The sequence below is a fragment of the Dendrobates tinctorius genome, unplaced genomic scaffold (genome assembly GCF_039654945.1).
Source record: "Dendrobates tinctorius isolate UK_male_01 unplaced genomic scaffold, ASM3965494v1 ptg000120l, whole genome shotgun sequence".
NCBI lineage: Eukaryota > Metazoa > Chordata > Amphibia > Anura > Dendrobatidae > Dendrobates > Dendrobates tinctorius.
In genome coordinates this window covers 14,458,105-14,478,814 of record NW_027361788.1, presented here as the reverse complement: position 1 = coordinate 14,478,814, position 20,710 = coordinate 14,458,105, and the positions used below count along the sequence as shown (strand labels likewise).

Below are 20,710 nucleotides of genomic sequence, written 5' to 3'. Positions count from 1 at the left end.
TTGGTAGTCCTAGAGCATTAGTTTGGATCTTGACTATACATTGATACTGGTGCATCATCACTTCTTTCTACATGTGTAGGGGAGAGGGCCCCGGAGAAAGGGCCCGCCGTGTGTCTGGGCCGGAACTATGGGGGCTGTCACCCGGGTTCCCAGGGGGTACGTTCCCAGGGGAAATGATTGCAGGCCATGACCGACAGTCAACCAGGAAACGTGGAGGCGGGTCAAAGAAAGGGGGTGGGGCAACTATAAAACGAGCAGTGGAGACCAGCAGGACTCACTCGGTGGGGAGAGAGAGGAGGGAGACGAGAGACAGGAGGGAGGAGCCTAAGTGGCACCCAGGAGCGAGAGTGAGTCATCACTTTCGACACAGGAGAGATGGGGGCTCACCTGACCAGGGAAGCGGATGGCGCCGAGCAGCACTAGGAGGATATCCAGAGAGACCTGCGGCCTGTACAGCGAGACCCGCTGCCGCAACTGCCCTGCTCCTTACCGCGGCTGTGGCCTGTACAGCGAGACCTGCAGCTGCCACTGCCCCGCTCCATACCGTGGCTGCGGCCTGTACAGCGAGACCTGCGGCCACCTCTGCCTCGCCTCCCAACGAGGCAACCCCGGCAGTTGGGGACCGGCCCGGGGCCTGTATCGCCCACCCAGCACCTGGGCGTAGGATCGCCCGAAGCCTTTGGCAACTCTTCTTCGGCTGGACATGGCGGCTGAGGCGCCGACCAGACATCTCCCGGATAACAACACTCCAGGATGTCAGAGATTGATAAGTGACACTCAGTTTGTTCATATTTAGTCCAAGGACCTGTAGTCGGCCATACCGTGGCCATATAGTCACCACTTCTCGCCATACCGTTTAGTATTGTGTTACTGTATATTTGGGTCTAGCTTCCCTGCGTGGAAAACCATTGTTAACTTTTATATATATGGATAAAGAGGAAAGCTAAGTTTAACCCTTGCTCTGACTCCGGCTCGTCACTGCAGCCTGCGTACCTGCGAGTACCACATTTTGGCGTAGTTGACAGGATGCAGTCTCCGAGCGTGGAAGCCGCAGACGAAGGGGGTGAGGGTGGCCCCCGGTCCACCATATCTTTAGGGGCTATGTTGAACAACCTGCCAAGGTTCACAGGCAGTAACACAATGCTTTGGAGCTGGACGGAGTGAGTTCAGGGGTTGCTAAGGATGCACCCGATGACCCCTGACCTGGAGGCCGAGGTGGCTCTAATGGCGTTGGATGGGGAAGCCCGGGACTCAGTGATATTATAACCCCCTGGACAGCGTAACACCTTCGCCAGGGTATTACAGATTCTGGAAGAAACCCATGGGGACCCTACTGACGTAGGGGAACTGAGGACCCAGTTGCTTAGCCGTATGCAAAGGGAGGGGGAGGCAGTAACACAATACATGAATGTCTTGCAGAAACTGTGTACAGTCATTGAACGAAAGGATGGGGTTGGCGTGAGGCCCATAGACATAACATTACGCGACCTGTTGGTGACCGGGCTGCGGGAATCCCTGATGAAGCAGGCCCTGCGGGAGAGGGTACGAGTGAACCCGCGTCTGACCTTCTCTGAGATAGGGAGTGAGGCGTGCACACGAGAACAAGAACAGGGGGTGATAGTCCCTGAGGGGAAGGCCCGGATCACCGAAGCCTCCGTGAACGCCGTTGGTGAACCCCAGAGGGTGGAAGAGATGAGACAAGAGCTGAAGAATATCAGAGGCGAATTGGCTGAGGTGATGAGGAGTGCCGAGGCCATGAGTAACTGGCCGGGGCTGAGTGCAGACATCCTGAACCCCCGCGGCCCCCGGACAGGCCGGCCTCCTCAATCTCTCACCTGATATGATTGTGGCGAAGTGGGGCACGGGAGGAACCTGTCCCGCCGGCCATTAAACTAAAGGGCTCTGAGTTGGGGGGACACCGCTCGGAGCCAGAACCCACAATGCGGGGTGGTGGAAGTCCGAAGATTTAGTAGCAAAGTGTCCGTTAATTTGGGCAGAGTTGGAAGGCTGCACGGTGCGCTGCCTGGTGGATGCGGGGTCACAAGTTACGACCGTGCCAGAGACCTACTTCTGGCAGCACTTCCCCAAAGCAGCAAGACTCCAGTGGGGATCCGTAATCAAGCTGTTGGCCACCAACCAGCTACCAATTCCAGTCGTTGGGGTAGCTTGGATGGAGATCTCGATGTGCGGCAAAGAACTGGGCCGATGAGGCGTGGTCCTGACTCGGGGGGACATGGGCGACAGACATGCTGTCACACTGGGCATGAATGTCCTAAAGGAATTCGGTAGCTTCCTCCTCAGTGAACTGGCCCAAGAGACTATGAAACAATGGAGCACCCACACCCCCAAGGACAGGTCTTTCAACAGCTGGTGCAGGGGGCGCGAGTCCAAGAGGCCTGCCAGGAGGGGGAGGTGTTGGGGAAGGTGATTGCACCTGTGGCCACCCAGCTTGTGCTACCGCCAGGTCAGACAGTAATCGCACTACCCGTCCAAGCCCGTGTACCCCTAGACGGAGTAGAAGTGGAGGTGGAACTATCGTACTCTGAGCGCTTTCCCCCCGGGCTCCTGGTGGCTCGCACCCTGGCTACTGTGAGGAAGAGGACAGCCCTCCTGCGCTGTGTCAATCTGGAGGACCTAGACATCGTCATTTAACCCCGCAGCAAGATGGCCAAGCTGGTAAAACCCCTGGAGGAGGTGCTCCCGTCCCCGGCTTTGCAGCTAGGGGTAAATCCGAGGAACCCCTGGGCCATGACTGTGAATTCCATCCAGACCTCGGGGTCCCAGCCTGAGCAGGAGGGGCAAGCGATCCTGGAGCAGATGCGAGCAGAGCTCTCTGGGCTGGACAATCCCAAATACAGCAGGTGGAAGCCCTCCTGGGCTATCATAAAGAGGTACGGTATTTGCCCGCCACAAAGACAATTTCGGCTGCACCACGGTCATTACTCACAGAATCCCCACTGAAAGGACGGCCCCCATCAGAGAGCGCTATCAGCAGATTCCCCCGCAATTGTACCAGGAGGTAAAGACACTATTGGGCCAAATGCTGCAAAAGGGAGTCACCCGGGAAAGTCAGAGCCCCTGGTCCACCCCCATTGTACTGCTACAGAAAAAGAACGGCACGCTGCGTTTCTGCGTGGATTATCAAAAGCTGAATGCCTGCACCATCAAAGACTCATCTCCGCTTCCCCATATAGAGGAATCCCTGTCTGCCTTGGGAAAGGCAAAATACTTCTCTACCCTGGACCTGGCTAGCGGGTACTGGCAGGTACCTATGTTGAAACAAGATCGAGCAAAAACAGCCTTCATCTTGCCCATGGGGCTATTCAAGTTCAATCGGATGCCCTTCGGACTGGCCAACTACCCCAGGACTTTCCAGCTATTAATGGAGCGTTGCTTGGGTGACCTGAACTTCAAAGCCATTCTAATCTACCAGAACGACATTATCATCTACGCCGCCACGTTTGAGGACCACCTGTACCATCTGGGCCAAGTACTCGGACGGCTACAAAAATACGGGTTGAAGGTGAAGCCCCAGAAATGCCAGCTGTTTCCCACACAGATTGAGTACCTGGGACATGTCGTCTCCGCCGAAAGCGCAAGACCATCTCTGGAGAAGGTCGCTGTGATACGGGAGTGGCCTACCCCCGAGATGGTGAAGGATGTGCGGGCCTTTGTGTGACTGGTTTGATATTACCGTCGCTTTGTGAAAAACTTCTCTCGCCGAGCCAGGCCCCTGCAGGACCTGTTAAAAGGAACCCCGTCCGGCGCCAACAGCTAGAAGATTCAATGGCATGAACTGCAGGAAGAAGCTTTCCAAGACCTCAAAACAGCACTCTCAGAGGCCCCAGTGTTGGCTCATGTGGATTTCTCGCAACTGTTTATTCTGCACACCGACGGGAGCTTGCACGGACTGGGGGCTGTGTTGTCCCAGATGCAGGATGGCAGAGAGAAGGTGATCGCCTATGGCAGTCGGTCTCTCCACGACTCCGAAAGAAATCCGGACAACTACAGCTCCTTTAAGCTCGAGCTCCTTGCGTTGGTGTGGGCCATGACAGAGCGATTCGCGGAGTACCTGGCAGGTTCCGAGGTGCTAGTGTGAACGGACAACAATCCACTAGCCCACCTCGAAAATGCCAAGTTGTGGGCCTTGGAACAGCGATGGGTACCCAGAATGGCGAAATTTAAGTATAAGATCGTTTACAAATGGGGAGCAGAGAATGTCCACGCAGACGCCCTGTCCTAAATCTGACACATGACCCCGGGGCGGAGCCGGTATAAGGAGTTAGAACTGGAAGAAACGCCCTTTGCCTCAGGACCCACCAAGACAGTGGCGGTTGCAAGAGAGCAGTCCTATGAGGGACAGACAATGGGCATCCTGGAGCAGTCCCGAGACGAATGGGTACGCCTGCAACAGGAGGATGAGGAAATCGCCCCCTTACATCAGTGGGTGGCCACGAAACCCGGTGACGCCCAAGGAAGGACACTCTCTCGGGACACGTTACTAATGCTACGCCTTTGGGAGAGATTGGTGATCAAAAATGGACTGTTGTATCAAAAAGTGGAATTGCGAGCGGAGCCAACAGTCACCTGGCAGGTGCTAGCACCTGGAGCCCGGCTGACTGAAATTGCCCGTCAAGCCCATGAAAAAGGGGCTCACTTCGGGGCTTAAAAGACTTTCCAGTGGCTGCAGAGAATAGCCTACCACCCCCGATTACAAACCGAAGTGGAGGAGATCTGCAGAAAATGTCGTCAGTGTGAACTGACTAAACCACCGGAGCAAAGAGCTCCTATACAGACGATAATAACGGCGCCCCTCGAACTGTTCATGGTAGACTACCTGACCATCGGCCCAGTCCATCAGTGATACGAGCACTGCCTGGTTATGGTGGACCATTTTACCAAGTTCACCGTGGTGACCCCCACCAGAGACCAAACGGCGGAATCGGCTGCCTATGCCATTTGTAAGAACTTTATTCAAGTATATGGCTGCCCTCAACTTATTCACTCGGATCAGGGCGCCTGCTTCCTGGGGAAGGTAATGGAGGAATTACATTGTCTGTACGGCATTGACAAATCTCGGACCACAACATACCACCCGCAGGGAAACGGGGCCTGCGAATGATTTAATCGGACCCTAATCCAGATGCTACGCACCCTGGAGGACGACCAAAAGACCCGTTGGCTCGAGTGTATCCCTGAGCTGGTCTGGGTATACAATAACTGGGTTCAGCGAGTCACCGGCTACACTCCATACTCGTTACTCTTCGGTCGAGAGGGAAAAGGGATCACCGAAGTAGAGTTGGACCCAGACGAAGAACGACTGTGGGCAGGGGTCCCCTCGTGGGTTCGGGATCACCGGTATCATCTACAGACCCTACACAGGCTAGTACAAACAAGGCACCGAGACCTGGAGCACCCAGGAAAAGCCCCATCACAGCCAATAGAATTCCAAGTGGGAGATCGCGTCCTCGTATGGGAGCGACGCCCTGAGAAAAAATTGGAGCATTGGTGGGAGGAAGATCCTTACCAGGTACTATGTCAAATAAGCCCAGATGGGCCTGTATATGAAATACAGTCTGAAAAAGTAGGGAACCAGCTTGTCCGAACGGTACATCGCAACATATTGTGGCCCTGTATGTCTACGGACCCCGAACAACCTGAGGCCCCGGATCCGACACCAACAGTCTGGGATGATGAAGACGAAGAAGACTTCCCAACAGCACAAGCCGACTCACCAGGGGCCAATGTCCCCGTGACCCCAGCTACCCAACCACCTTCCACCACCCAAGATGACTCCACCACACCAACCGAACTGCGACGCTCCGAGCGGTCTACAGCTGTAAAACCCCCCGAATGGTACGAGCAAGACCAGTTTGTATGGCAAAAACATCTCCAACTCCAGGATAGGTGCGCAAACCCCCCAAAGCCCTCGCCCGTGGACTGCCGAGCGAAAAGGATGGGGGAGTGTAGGGGAGAGGGCCCGGAGAAAGAGCCCATTGTGTGTCTGGGTCGGAACTAAGGGGGCTGTCACCCGGGTTTCCAGGGGCTATGTTCCCGGGGGGAATGATTGCAGGCCAGGACTGACAGTCAACCAGGAAACGTGGGGGCGGATCAAAGAAAGGGGGGTCAACTATAAAACGAGCGCTGGAGACCAGCAGGACTCACACGGCGGGGAGAGAGACGAGGGAGACGAGAGACAGGACGGAGGAGCTTAAGTGGCGCCCAGGAGCGAGAGTGAGTCATCACTTTCGACACAGGAGAGATGGGGGTTCACTTGACCAGGGAAGAGGAAGGCGCCGAGTAGCACGAGGAGGATATCCAGAGAGACCTGCGGCCTGTACAGCGAGACCCGCGGCCGCCACTGCCCCGCTCCATACCGCGGCTGCGGCCTGTACGCCGAGACCCACGGTCGCCTCTGCCTCACCTCCTGACGAGGCAACCCTGGTGGTGGGGGACCGGCCCGGGGCCTGTATCGCCCACCCAGCACCTGGGCGTAGGAACGCCCAAAGCCTTTGACAACTCTTCTTCAGCTGGACACGGCGGCTGAGGTGCTGACCAGACATCTCCCGGACAACAACTCTGCAGGACATCAGAGATTGATAAGTGACCCTCCGTTTGTTCATATTTAGTTCAAGGACCTGTAGCCGGCCATACCGTGGCCATATAGTCGCTACTTCGCGCTGTACCGTTTAGTACTGTGTTACTGTGTATTTGTGTCTAGCTTCCCTGCGTGGAAAACCGCTGTTAGCTTTCTTCTTTATCCATATATACAGTGGGGAAAAAAAGTATTTAGTCAGTCAGCAATAGTGCAAGTTCCACCACTTAAAAAGATGAGAGGCGTCTGTCATTTACATCATAGGTAGACCTCAACTATGGGAGACAAACTGAGAAAAAAAAATCCAGAAAATCACATTGTCTGTTTTTTTTTCATTTTATTTGCATATTATGGTGGAAAATAAGTATTTGGTCAGAAACAAGCAATCAAGATTTCTGGCTCTCACAGACCTGTAACTTCTTCTTTAAGAGTCTCCTCTTTCCTCCACTCATTACCTGTAGTAATGGCACCTGTTTAAACTTTTTATCAGTATAAAAAGACACCTGTGCACACCCTCAAACAGTCTGACTCCAAACTCCACTATGGTGAAGACCAAAGAGCTGTCAAAGGACACCAGAAACAAAATTGTAGCCCTGCACCAGGCTGGGAAGACTGAATCTGCAATAGCCAACCAGCTTGGAGTGAAGAAATCAACTGTGGGAGCAATAATTAGAAAATGGAAGACATACAAGACCACTGATAATCTCCCTCGATCTGGTGCTCCACGCAAAATCCCACCCCGTGGGGTCAGAATGATCACAAGAACGGTGAGCAAAAATCCCAGAACCACGCGGGGGGACCTAGTGAATGAACTGCAGAGAGCTGGGACCAATGTAACAAGGCCTACCATAAGTAACACACTACGCCACCATGGACTCAGATCCTGCAGTGCCAGACGTGTCCCGCTGCTTAAGCCTGTACATGTCCGGGCCCATCTGAAGTTTGCTAGAGAGCATTTGGATGATCCAGAGGAGTTTTGGGAGAATGTCCTATGGTCTGATGAAACCAAACTGGAACTGTTTGGTAGAAACACAACTTGTCGTGTTTGGAGGAAAAAGAATACTGAGTTGCATCCATCAAACACCATACCTACTGTAAAGCATGGTGGTGGAAACATCATGCTTTGGGGCTGTTTCTCTGCAAAGGGGCCAGGACGACTGATCCGGGTACATGAAAGAATGAATGGGGCCATGTATCGTGAGATTTTGAGTGCAAACCTCCTTCCATCAGCAAGGGCATTGAAGATGAAACGTGGCTGGGTCTTTCAACATGACAATGATCCAAAGCACACCGCCAGGGCAACGAAGGAGTGGCTTCGTAAGAAGCATTTCAAGGTACTGGAGTGGCCTAGCCAGTCTCCAGATCTCAACCCTATAGAAAACCTTTGGAGGGAGTTGAAAGTCCGTGTTGCCAAGCGAAAAGCCAAAAACATCACTGCTCTAGAGGAGATCTGCATGGAGGAATGGGCCAACATACCAACAACAGTGTGTGGCAACCTTGTGGAGACTTACAGAAAACGTTTGACCTCTGTCATTGCCAAGAAAGGATATATCACAAAGTATTGAGATGAAATTTTGTTTCTGACCAAATACTTATTTTCCACCATAATATCATAATATGCAAATAAAATGAAAAAAAAAACAGACAATGTGATTTTCTGGATTTTTTTTTCTCAGTTTGTCTCCCATAGTTGAGGTCTACCTATGATGTAAATTACAGATGCCTCTCATCTTTTTAAGTGGTGGAACTTGCACTATTGCTGACTGACTAAATACTTTTTTTCCCCACTGTATAAAAGTTAAGTATAACCCTTGCTCTGACTCCTGCTCATCACTGCATCCTGCGTACCTGCGAGTACCACACATGATTTCCATGGCTGCTCCCCTTAGATCACCATATGTTCTTCTTATTTTTATTGTTGTCTTCTGCCAAAAGTTAGTGGAAACCTTGACAGACCAACCATAAATGCAAGTCCTTCAGAAAATGGCCATCAAAGATCTCTAGTGTAGGGTCAACCATTGTACCCAAAGTAAATGACTCGATGAAGTTGCTGGTTGTTTTGTTCTCTCCACCAGGAGGTAGAGCTGTGTAAAATAAACCATCAAGACAAGCTCGGTCTAACCGTTTGTTATCGCACTGATGATGAAGAAGACTTGGGAATATATGTTGGAGAGGTAGGAAACTGTGAAACCTCCTCAAGCCGCTCTTACTATATTTACTTTATTGCGTTAATTCCTTTCATCTCAGCCTTTTAGTATTTTACTCTTCCAAGCTTGCTATGAGTTTCATCTGTCACCAGACTTTTATCTCTGCAGGTTGTGGGAGTCTTAAGAACAAGTAAATGATTTGTAAACGTCAATATGAACCGCATTTATGCAGCTATAGAAACAACGAGATTATATATCTCAGCTTAATGTTTTTTTTCCTCTTTCTCTTCTCTCTTAAAGGTGAATCCAAACAGCATTGCAGCACGAGATGGGAGGATAAGGGAAGGGGACAGAATTCTACAGGTAATGGCTGCATAGACATAACATCAACCATTTTATTGCTTTTAAGATGAGTCGACCAGGAGTAATACTAAAGAAAATATCTCCAAAATAAGATTCGTGACTACAATATGGGATTACAGTCCAAAATACATATGTATACCAAGTCCAACCTTTAGGTCAAGAGTCAAATTAGGGGATGAGGTTATGGTGTCACAATATCTTTATAGTTCATTTTACTACATGGCTGACTCCTATTGCTAAATCTTAGGCTGATAATGTTATGACTGTCCAGAAATCTGGTGGTGGACTCACTAGGTTGACCATAAGTTCTCAGTTATTCACCTTTAAAACATGAGGCTATAGTTTCTTGGAGGGAATGCACAAGTTGCTCCACCAGAGTAGTTTTCTATGGCATCATCTGACCAGCATGGAGATTTGTAGAATGGTACCAGAGATGATAGGCAGAAGAGTAGATATACAAATCTGAGGTTAGGGTTGATGGAGAACTTGCAATATGAGAAACAGGAATGGGTGAGCTTGGTGCACACCCAGCATCACATTACGGATGGTAAGCTCCACATCTTTGTTTTTAAAAGGCTCAACGTGATCTGCCCCAACAACGTTTTTTGCACCAAGCCCTTATCTAGACAAGCAATTATTAATTTATGACCTGAGATATATCAATAAAGTATTGGAAATGTTTATTACATTTAAAGAGGTATTCAAAAGTTTGGAAGTTTTCCCCTATCTATTTTATAGGAGATAACTTTCCTATCGCTGGGGCTCCAGCCAATCAAGACAATCGGGGCTCTAAAGACCACCACTTTGAAGTGGCTTCTTTTGATTTTTCATTGAATGACTTCTTTAGTGAGAAAACCTTTCCAGATGTTTGGTGATGTTTGGTGGAGCATCTTCAACTGAAGTCTATCTTGTTTTCCGATTCTTGAGATCAGTAAGGGTCTCAGAGGTTGGATTACCAGCAATCGTGATGTTATGCCCTATCTCAGGGATAGGGGATAGCTTCCAAACTTGAGAATACCCCTTATAAGATCATTGTCTTCTTCATTGTATGATATACGCTATGGAACTGGATGCAAAATTGATCAAAACAAGATAGACTTGCAAACTTGCAGCTGGTTTGAGAGATTAGTTTACTGCTGTCAATTTAAGTCTATGCAGATAGTAGAATGAGAAGCAGAGTGAGAGAGAGAGGCACAGTTACAGTATTGATACTGCTTCTTCCTAGTAAGTGTTTTTCACACCTGAGATTTTTATTGCTCAGTACTACTGTATAATAATCCTCCATATTGCTGCAGCATCTAAATATGTGCTACATAGAGACAGAATAATAGGAATCCCTCATGTTTTCTCTCCTGTCTCCACCTACTAGATCAGAAACAACTAAAATTCTGAGAAATAGCCTGCATAGAGAAAAACTGGTGAAAAATGCAGGATACAAATCATATAAAAGGCAGAAATGTGTACACACAACAACTTATTCTGAAATGTCAGTGGAAATGACATATGCATTTTTACGGATGGCCTAGTGCTGTACTTGAGAACTGCTGTCTGGTCTATGTGGTCTTTGTTGTCAAATGTTACTCCCAATCCCTATAATATAGCTCAACCACAGTAAGCATAAGGAACTAAGGAAGCCATTCAAAAAAATCAAAAGAAGCTACCGTACTTCATTAAAGTGGTGCATCTATTTCAGACATGTGTGGCAAATCTGCACACTCACCATCGCATTTGGGCCTTCCTGGCATCCAAATGAAGGTCATGGTCCCTTGTCCTCACTATAGTTATGGTACCATAACTGTGTAAAATAGAAAACCTCCTTCTAGTATTTAAAAAACATTAGGATTTTAACAAACAATGATTGGCAATGTGAATTAAATTACATGTATTTTCTTCTTTCCCCACAGATTAATGGCATGGATGTGCAAAACAGGGAAGAAGCAGTGGCAATTCTAACACAAGAGGAAAGCACAAATATTTCCTTGCTTGTTGCCCGTCCAGAGACAGAGGTAAGATCGTTTCTTCCATTCCATCAGTCCCTAAGGTTCTAGGCTCCCGAGTCCTTGGTAACTAGAGATGAGCGAATTTGTTCGGAAATGATCTCCGAATCTGAATTTGCGATATTCGCGCTGTATTGGTACCCTATTCGTGCCAAATTTATGTTTGAACATCGGGTCCGAACATATTTGGTCATTTCTATTCCCATTGACTCCAATGATATTCGGCTGTGTTCAGCGAATATAGCAAATTCGTAATCCGAACTGAATTTTCAAAACTTCGATCAATTCTATTGGTAACATTCATGAAAACTCTTTGCTTGTTCAATTCTTCTTACATATGAGCTGGGATCTTCTCTTGTCTTGAGGCATTTGGATCCCCCCATAATAGATAACCCAAAGTTGGACCCAGGTCGGACTGGCCAAGCTGTTACACAAGAATGCACATCAAGGTCCAGTAGAAGACCATATTAGCTGGAGATTATTTTGTAATTATTGATTTTTCACCAGGAAATGTTTCTTACAGATGCCAGCCAATTGATTGACCAAACCGTCATTTGCCCACAAACCATCTGCTGTATATGGTGGGCTTTACACTGTACACAGTTGATGCTGTAAGCAGTGTCTACGAAATAACTTGAGCTCATCAGCTTCATGTAAAATTATGATAAATTATTATTGCTTCTCCGTACTGCCCCCCCTAATATTACTACTTATAATGACATCATAACAGGGCAAAGGATATGTTTGGAAAACATTGCTTACTGAGATTCAAGGGAAGATAAGTCTCCATTTTTCTCCTCTGATTCTTTTAGATGGGCAGAAGATGGAAGGATAGTGACAGGGAGGACTTCTTGGATGATTTGGTATCTGAAAATGAAGAGGAACTACAAGCACAAAGGCTAAATTCTCCTCCTCAGCAACAGGTACAGATGTTCAACATTGGGGTATCAACTCTGAAATCATTAAAAAGTAAAAAGCTTTTGAATCGGCATAAATGGAAGCAGAAGCCTCCTGACTGTATGCGATGGAGGATATTGGGAAATGTAAGCATAGGACTGCTGGATTTCCTTTTGTTTCTTTGGGAAATAATCCACTACCAGAATTCACAAAGCGACTTACTCCCTTCTTTCTAATGAGAACACATGCATGCTTGGCCCATCTGACTGTGCTTGTGTATGGGATTCAGGGCTTGGTAAAGATAATTGATGGCTGAGGTACCATACAGCTGACAGCGACGTGATGAATATGGCCAAAACTAGTGTGTCATCGGTTAGCCAAAACTAATATTTGCTTAATTTCACCTAACAAACAATTTTTTTTATGGTTGAACTAATATATGTAAATGTGTATGGACACCTTAAAGGGCTTTTCTGGTGTACAAAAAAAATGTTCTCTGATGCAAACTTGGTGCCGGACCTAGGGAAATCAAAATAAAAACACCTCTTTAAACATTTTTTATTTGTTTTATTGTCTCTGTACTATGATGAGTTTGCTTTTTATTTTAGGTTGAGAATGAAGAAGCTGAAGGTAGTCCTAAGTCTCCTCGACCTTTTCCACATCAAGCAGGTTTAAGCCGCAGTCAGGAACTGGACAGTGGTGTAGGAAGAACAGATGAAAGCACTCGTAATGATGAAAGTTCAGAACATGATATTTTGGGTGACGATCAAACCAGCAGTGCAAATACACCAGGCAGTCAACGTCGTCTGCGCTTCCTACGGGCAGACGCACAGAATCCTCTTCAGTGCCGTGAATTTCACCATAGCTTGGACTCTTTGCTGGCAGCTGATGGATCAGCACCTTACAATGAGGTTCTTCCACCAGGTGCTGGATTAACCGATGAGGAGTATGAGAGATATCGAGAACTGCTGGAAATTACTTGCCACATGGAGAATGGAAATGGTCCTGCTTTTCTTTATGCTTCACGACAGGGTGGTCTAGATGTAAATCGCAATGAAAGTGTTTTACGTGAGATGGCAGTACTGGAGGAAGAGCTGCGGCATCTGGAATTCAAGTTTCGTAATGTCCTAAGAGCCCAAAAGATGCAACAATTACGGGAACGGTGCATGAAAGCCTGGCTCTTGGAGGAAGAGGAGAGTCTTTATGAGTTTGTGGGTGGGGGAAGTGGGAACAATGATGGTTGCACAAAACTCCCAGATATCACAGAACTCCCAGAAAGGTCAGATAAGGACAGTACCAGTGCATATAACACTGGTGAGAGTTGCCGGAGTACTCCACTATTGATGGAACCGCCATTACCACTAGACAGTCCCTTACGGAGGATTAATGATCCTCCTGGTGCATTTTCCCAAGCAGCAGAAGGAATATCACCTAATGCTAACATGAACAGAGGACATGGCAAGAAAGTGCCTCCATATCCCGGTAGTCCTGAGCCCGTGCCACCAAAATTTCGATCCTTGTGTCGAGAAGGGAGGCATACAACAGAGGTAAGGTTAAGAAGAGCAACAAAACAGGGGAGTGAGTTAGATCGGGGAAGTCATGAAAGCAGCCCGTATCTCAGCAGACGCCAACGTTCCCAAAGCGGAGAGCATTACCGAAGCTGCCTCCAGTTGGCCCAACAAAGAAGCCTTGACGAACTAGATGTGGACCCTACGTGTACAAAAACTATGGGGGCTTCACAAGGCAGTCACTCCCATATAGAGCCAAGAATGGAATGGAAAGTAAAAGTAAGAAGTGACGGTACCCGTTATGTGGCCAAACGTCCCGTCAGAGATCGCCTCCTGAAAGCAAGAGCCATGAAGATTAAAGAAGAGCGTAGTGGGATGACCACCGATGACGATGCTGTAAGCGAGATGAAGATGGGGCGTTACTGGAGTAAGGAAGACAGGAAAAGACATCTCATGAGAGCTCGGGAACAAAGGAAGAGAAGGGAATTCATGATGCAGAGCAGGTTGGACTGCCTGAGAGAGCAGCAGCAGCAGCAGGGTGCAGATGGCAAAGGCGAGATGAGCATCATAGCCCTCAGCCACCGCAAGACTATGAAGAAGCGTAATAAGAAGATCTTGGATAACTGGATCACCATCCAAGAAATGCTGGCTCACGGGACACGCTCTGCTGATGGAAAGCGGGTTTACAATCCCTTGCTCTCCGTTACCACAGTCTGAGGAGCATTCAAAATGCCAAGCAATCCTTGCCAAATTAGAACCTCTCTACTTTCTGTCTGTGTGTCACACCAACCATTCTTGGAGACTCTCTTACGCTTTATGTTTTCCATTAAGTTCCATTTTCTTAGATTTTTTTTTTATTTCCTCAGTCTTTTGGGGGATATCTAAGAGGTACTTAAAACACAGGGTTAACTTTCAAACCAGCTCTTGCTTGTAGATTTCACAACTTCAAAGACATTTTTAAAGTTTCTTGATTCTGGACTGGTCCAGCGGTGGAGAAAAAAATACACACAAAAAAAAAAACATAAAAGCAACTAGGCAGATAAATCAATCCATCATCCAGCTTGGAATGAAAAACAGAGCACAATTTACTTTTTAAATTAATATCATTGCATCTGCCAAGGGTATTTCTTTTTAAAAGGTGTGGTCCTTCTACATGGCTTTGTTGAAAAATACGGCTACAGAACTGGTTAAATACGAAAAAAAAAGAAAAAAAGACTAAACGCTGCCCCCTGGTGGTGAAAGAGCACATAGCAACAGCGACAATGTCCAATTTGATGATGAAGAACAATAATAGCGCAGGGATGAAGGTCGTTATGAGATTTGGATAAAGAATCTGCCTTTCTTTTTGTGGACACAACTGCTCGTTACAAGGCGTTGTGCAGGCTCACGTCTTAGAGGATTTAACTTGTCTATTGTTTCCAATGTGATTGTGATCTCCGGATCTGATTTTAAAAACTGTTTCTGTTTCCAAAATTCTGTTTGACATTGAATGTGCGAGCCTGAGAGGGAGGAAAGTGGTGAGTCTGCTACAAAAGGTGCATGACATGGAGGTATCTTTGCTGGGAGCAGAAGGTCTTTCTTTGTCTTTTTTTTTATCTGGCAATTCCACAATGGCACTCGAAGATGAGACACGACAATAAATGTGATATTCATCTCACCGCCATCAGCTGTTGTCCTCTGGGTCACTCATATGAAACATTTTAAAAGCACTACTGAGAACATGAGACCTTGGTGTGGGATGCTGTAGTGAGAAGAAGCCTCTTACATCCACAAATTAGTGTTTTTTAAAAGGAAGCTATCACCAGAAAATGAGCTATTTTTTAAATCAAGTTTTTGGGTTGAATGTATTTTTTTTTGGGGGGGAGGGAGGGCAGTGGGTCCTTTTTTTATATCACAATCTGTATTAAACATATAAAATAGAAATCATGCAATTCTTACTTTGGCCAGCGGGGATTTTTAGATTCTAACTTCCTGTTGTTTCAGGAAACAACACATATACATAGCCACAATGGTCATACCCCGACACTACACTGTTTTTTTTATTAAAGTGTCTAATGTGTGTGTACAAATGTCATTGTGAAAAGAGGGGAGCAGGATCAATTATAAAGGATCATATCCGATTGAATTGTCCATGTGCAAGAACTAGGTTTTAGTAGCCTGAAACGCGTAGGAAAAAATTCTATATATATACATTTACAAGTAATAGTAATATCTCATTTTAATTGAATTGGAATAAAGTTTTTGTACATTTTTTATCCATAAAATGGCTAGATTATCCCTTCACTTCAGGTATGACATTGTCTATTGTAATTGGTGGATCCTGTGTTATCAGCAGTATTATTGTTATCCTGCCTCTGATGATAAGGAGCCTGAGGAAAACTCTTTCTGAAAGGACAGGAAGTTTTTTTTTTTTTTTTTAATAAAGATCGTGATATGGAAAAAATAATAACAGATCTAAAAGAAAAAAATGATTTAAACAATAAGTCATTTTCTGATGATAGGTTCTCTTCAAAGGCAAAGGTTACAAACTGCCAGCACTGTGAAAGATGAACAACCTAGAAAGTGGAGCAATATAGTTGGTGCATTCTGCCCAAACAACTCACATTCCAAGTAAATTATGTTGCCTATGATACAAAAATGTATATATATATATATATATATATATGTATATATATAGTCAGTTCTACTAATCAGAAAAGGCACCAGGAATACCGACATGAAGAAGGTTTGTAGAGGTATGGTTCGGCAGCTATGGACTCCCGACGAGGCCACTGGACCAGGGTTGTGCAAATCATTTTGCTTAGCTTTTACGACTACCTACTTCTAAATATCATTAAAATTTGACCTAAGGAACACTAAGGGCCTGCTGGGACCCCTACCAATCATGAAAACGTAGGTTTTGTGCCCATTCACAGCTGATGGGACTGCGTAGTACTTACCAGTCTCCATCATGGAGGGGCAACGCTCATGCGTGGCCACTGCTTCATTAAAGCCGGACAAAGGGACACAAGTTCTCCCGATTGGTGGAGGAATCCCCCATCTTGTCAACAGGCGATAAGTTGTAATTGAGGGATATCTCCTTCAACAAACCAGCAGAATTAAAAAAGAATCCTAAACTATTCCTAAAGAGGGGATGTCATTAAAAAAAATGACTACATTTAGAAACCAATTTTTTCCTCACTACTAATTCATAATTTCACTCCCGCATTGATTGACTCTACACTGCTGAGCTTTTTCCTGTTCTCAGTTTTGTACCCAACACTTAATTTACTCGATGGGAGAGTGAAAGAAACGAAGGGTCACTGCCCTTCTGAGCAAATTTATAGAGCAAAAAAAAAACAATTTGTCACTTTTCAAGCCAATTCAGTGGACAAAAAAAGGTAAATTACAACATAAGCTCAAACTTTCTTAATACTGCCCCTGATACACAAAAATATGCAAGTGAGGAAATGTGACCAAATTCATTTTGTTTCGATGTTCTGTTTATTGTATGAAACATCATAGTTATATTACATTTCCATGTGGAAGAATATAAGCAATACATTAATAAAATATCTTTCTTATGTACCGTACTTATAATGTTATAAGTGGAATTTTTGTGCTATAAATTTAGCAAAATATCTTCCTGAAAGATGAATCCTTTAGCCTCATGTTATTCCCTCCTACTTAGACGACCTATCACTTGCCATAAATATGTATTTATTATATATATTTTAAAAATAGATATGATTTTTATACCTGGTGTAAAAGCTGCTGCTTTCCTGAATCTGGTGATGTTCTTTTTTAATTCCTACTCCTCTCCTTTCCTGAGATATGGCCCGCCTACTTGTTGTATATAAACATAATATTTTAATTAACTGGGCGTGATCCTCAAGAAGACGCCCATGAAGAAGACTTGAGGACCATGCCCTGTTGGCTAAAGAGACTAGATTTTTATACATGAATAAAGGCCATATCTCAGTAAAGGAGAGGAGCAGAAACAAAAGAACAACATCACCAGGATTTAGGAGAACAGCGACATTTACAACAGGTTTAACAAAAATGATATATTTATAGGAGGTGTCAGGTCCTTGTTAAGTTTTCACAAACTGTTGGCGCACACATTCCTATGTAATTAGAAAATATTTTTTCCGTATTAATTAGATTTAAACATGCAAAGGGAGATCTGTTATAATTTTGATAACTAGACTGGAGTTGAACTTGAAATTAGAATAAAACATACAGTTGTGGCCAAAAGTATTGACACTCCTGCAATTCTGTCAGATAATACTCAGTTTCTTCCTGAAAATGATTGCAAACACAAATTCTTTGGTATTATTATCTTCATTTAATTTGTCTTAAATGAAAAAACACAAAAAGAATTGTCCTAAAGCCAAATTGGATATAATTCCACACCAAACATAAAAAAGAGGGTGGACAAAAGTATTGGCACTGTTCGAAAAATCATGTGATGCTTCTCTAATTTGTGTAATTAACAGCACCTGTAACTTACCTGTGGCACCTAACAGGTGTTGGCAATAACTAAATCACACTTGCAGCCAGTTGACATGGATTAAAGTTGACTCAACCTCTGTCCTGTGTCCTTGTGTGTACTACATTGAGCATGGAGAAAAGAAAGAAGACCAAACAACTGTCTGAGGACTTGAGAAACCAAATTGTGAGGAAGCATGAGCAATCTCAAGGCTACAAGTCCATCTCCAAAGACCCGAATGTTCCTGTGTCTACCGTGCACAGTGTCATCAAGAAGTTTAAAGCCCATGGCACTGTGGCTAACCTCCCTAGATGTGGACGGAAAAGAAAAATTGACAAGAGATTTCAACGCAAGATTGTGCGGTTGTTGGATAAAGAATCTCGACTAACATCCACACAAGTTCAAGCTGCCCTGCAGTCCGAGGGTACAACAGTGTCAACCCTTACTATCCGTCGGTGTCTGAATGAAAAGGGCCTGTATGGTAGGAGACCCAGGAAGACCCCACTTCTTACCCCGAGACATAAAAAAGCCAGGCTGGAGTTTGCCAAAACTTACCTGAAAAAGCCTGAAACGTTTTGGAAGAATGTTCTCTGGTCAGATGAGACAAAAGTAGAGCTTTTTGGGCAAAGGCATCACCATAGAGATTACAGGAGAAAAAAGGCATTCAAAGAAAAGAACACGGTCCCTACAGTCAAACATGGCGGAGGTTCCCTGATGTTTTGGGGTTGCTTTGCTGCCTCTGGCACTGGACTGCTTGACCGTGTGCAAGGCATTATGAAGTCTGAAGACTACCAACAAATTTTGCAGCATAATGTAGAGCCCAGTGTGAGAAAGCTGGGTCTCCCTCAGAGGTCATGGGTCTTCCAGCAGGACAATGACCTAAAACACACTTCAAAAAGCACTAGAAAATGGTTTGAGAGAAAGCACTGGAGACTTCTAAGGTGGCCAGCAATGAGTCCAGACCTGAATCCCATAGAACACCTGTGGAGAGATCTAAAAATGGCAGTTAGGAGAAGGCACCCTTCAAATATCAGGGACCTGGAGCAGTTTGCCAAAGAAGAATGGACTAAAATTCCAGCAGAGCATTGTAAGAAACTCATAGATGGTTACCGGAAGCGGTTGGTCGCAGTTATTTTGGCTAAAGGTTGTGCAACCAAGTATTAGGCTGAGGGTGCCAATACTTTTGTCTGGCCCATTTTTGGAGTTTTGTGTGAAATGATCAATGTTTTGCTTTTTGCTTCATTCTCTTTTGTGTTTTTTCATTTAAGACAAATTAAATGAAGATAATAATACCAAAGAATTTGTGTTTGCAATCATTTTCAGGAAGAAACTGAGTATTATCTGACAGAATTGCAGGGGTGTCAATACTTTTGGCCACAACTGTACACCTTTACATGGAGACATCTCATGTTCAAGATCCTCATTGATTAGCCAGAACTACAAAACAAAAAGTATCTCTTACCCTGGAGGACCTACCATTTCCTTTACACACACAGCCTTATCGATTTTAATAGGACCGTGCAATGCCTGATTTCTCCTGCGGTGGTGCTGTAGGGAAACGTAATAGCTATCAGTTGATTACAGTTGATTACTGGATCAGATTAATGTTTGGTGTTTCTCCAAAAGCATGGTACATACATCAAAAAGTATTTTTAACAAGTTCAGTAATTCAAATTAATTGAACTTCTGCTATTATTATTGTCATTAGAAGTTATAAAATACAGAAAAATGATAATTCCAGAAACAAATGTAAATCCATCCCTACCATCCATCAAGAAGGGGACCAGTAATGAGGAGAAGGAACTCTCACCTATAACGAGTGCTCCCACAAATGTCCTTCCTGCTCAGCATCCATCCTTCATTGCAGTGGTGCCTTCCAGATCCACCTCTCAGGCTCAGTGAGTAGATGGGGACTGAAAGACTTGTGTTTGATTTCTTTCGTGGGTTGTCTGTTTGACTTTCTTTCAATCTCCATTGTTACTGTGTCTCATTTTCTCTACTACTGGGTCGAGAATCTTAATAAACTTTTACCTTTCTTATAGGAGGGAAATGGTGTTAGGTTGTCATTTATTAAATTCACTTGGCCAAAAAGGGGCATTTAACGACTTTTCAAAAAGTTTTATATGGCTGGGGCCGCACGAGAAAAGTCTTGGAGATGGGAGTAGGAGGTTCAGATTATGGAGGGTGTTAGTCTTAGATCAGACTGCGGCGATCCTTTTGGAAGTGCATTGAGCAGCAGTGTGGTTTGCTGGTAAAAGGGGAAAAAAAAAATCTTTTAAATCTGCCTGAGCGAGTGTGACCTGAGCATAAGTGCGAACTGTGGTAAATGTGTGACTTGTGATTCAGTGAAGAGGTATTTGGAAAACCTTTAGCAAATACCTGTGTGAATTGGTGTGAGTTGCTGAATTGTGGGTTGCTGAGTGCTTTTCTACCTGTTCAATTTTTGGGGGGCTTGTTTAACCTATTTTTTCTCTCTACAGAGTTAATCTCTTATTTTACTATCTGTGTTTTTAAGGGTTAACTTTGTTGCATTTAAACCTTGAGGTGTAACTATAAACACAAGGGGTTATTTAAGGGTGGGGGTTCATAATTAAGGGTTTATATGGGGGCAGCTGGTTGGGGCTCAACTCCTTTTGGAAGTGCATTGAGCAGCAGGGTGGTTTGCTGGTAAAAGGGAAAAAAAAATCTTTTTCTTCTGCCTGAGTAAGTGTGAACGAGCAGAGTGTGACCTG

General features: G+C 45.3%; 1 protein-coding gene across 2 annotated transcripts in view; it reads left to right on the top strand.

The window, feature by feature from the left end:
* The window catches only part of PDZD4 (PDZ domain containing 4), a 175,508-nt gene extending 155,480 nt beyond the window's left edge, over positions 1-20,028 (top strand). Inside the window, exons 4-8 of one of the 2 annotated variants that reach the window (XM_073590767.1) lie at positions 8,671-8,769; positions 9,043-9,105; positions 11,010-11,111; positions 11,915-12,025; positions 12,608-20,028. In XM_073590767.1, coding sequence (XP_073446868.1) covers positions 8,671-8,769; positions 9,043-9,105; positions 11,010-11,111; positions 11,915-12,025; positions 12,608-14,224 — 1,992 coding nt within the window. In that variant the 3' untranslated portion in view covers positions 14,225-20,028. The remainder of the gene's footprint in view (positions 1-8,670; positions 8,770-9,042; positions 9,106-11,009; positions 11,112-11,914; positions 12,026-12,607) is intronic. The other variant, XM_073590768.1, reaches the window with a different exon arrangement.
* The last annotated feature ends 682 nt before the right edge of the window (positions 20,029-20,710 follow it).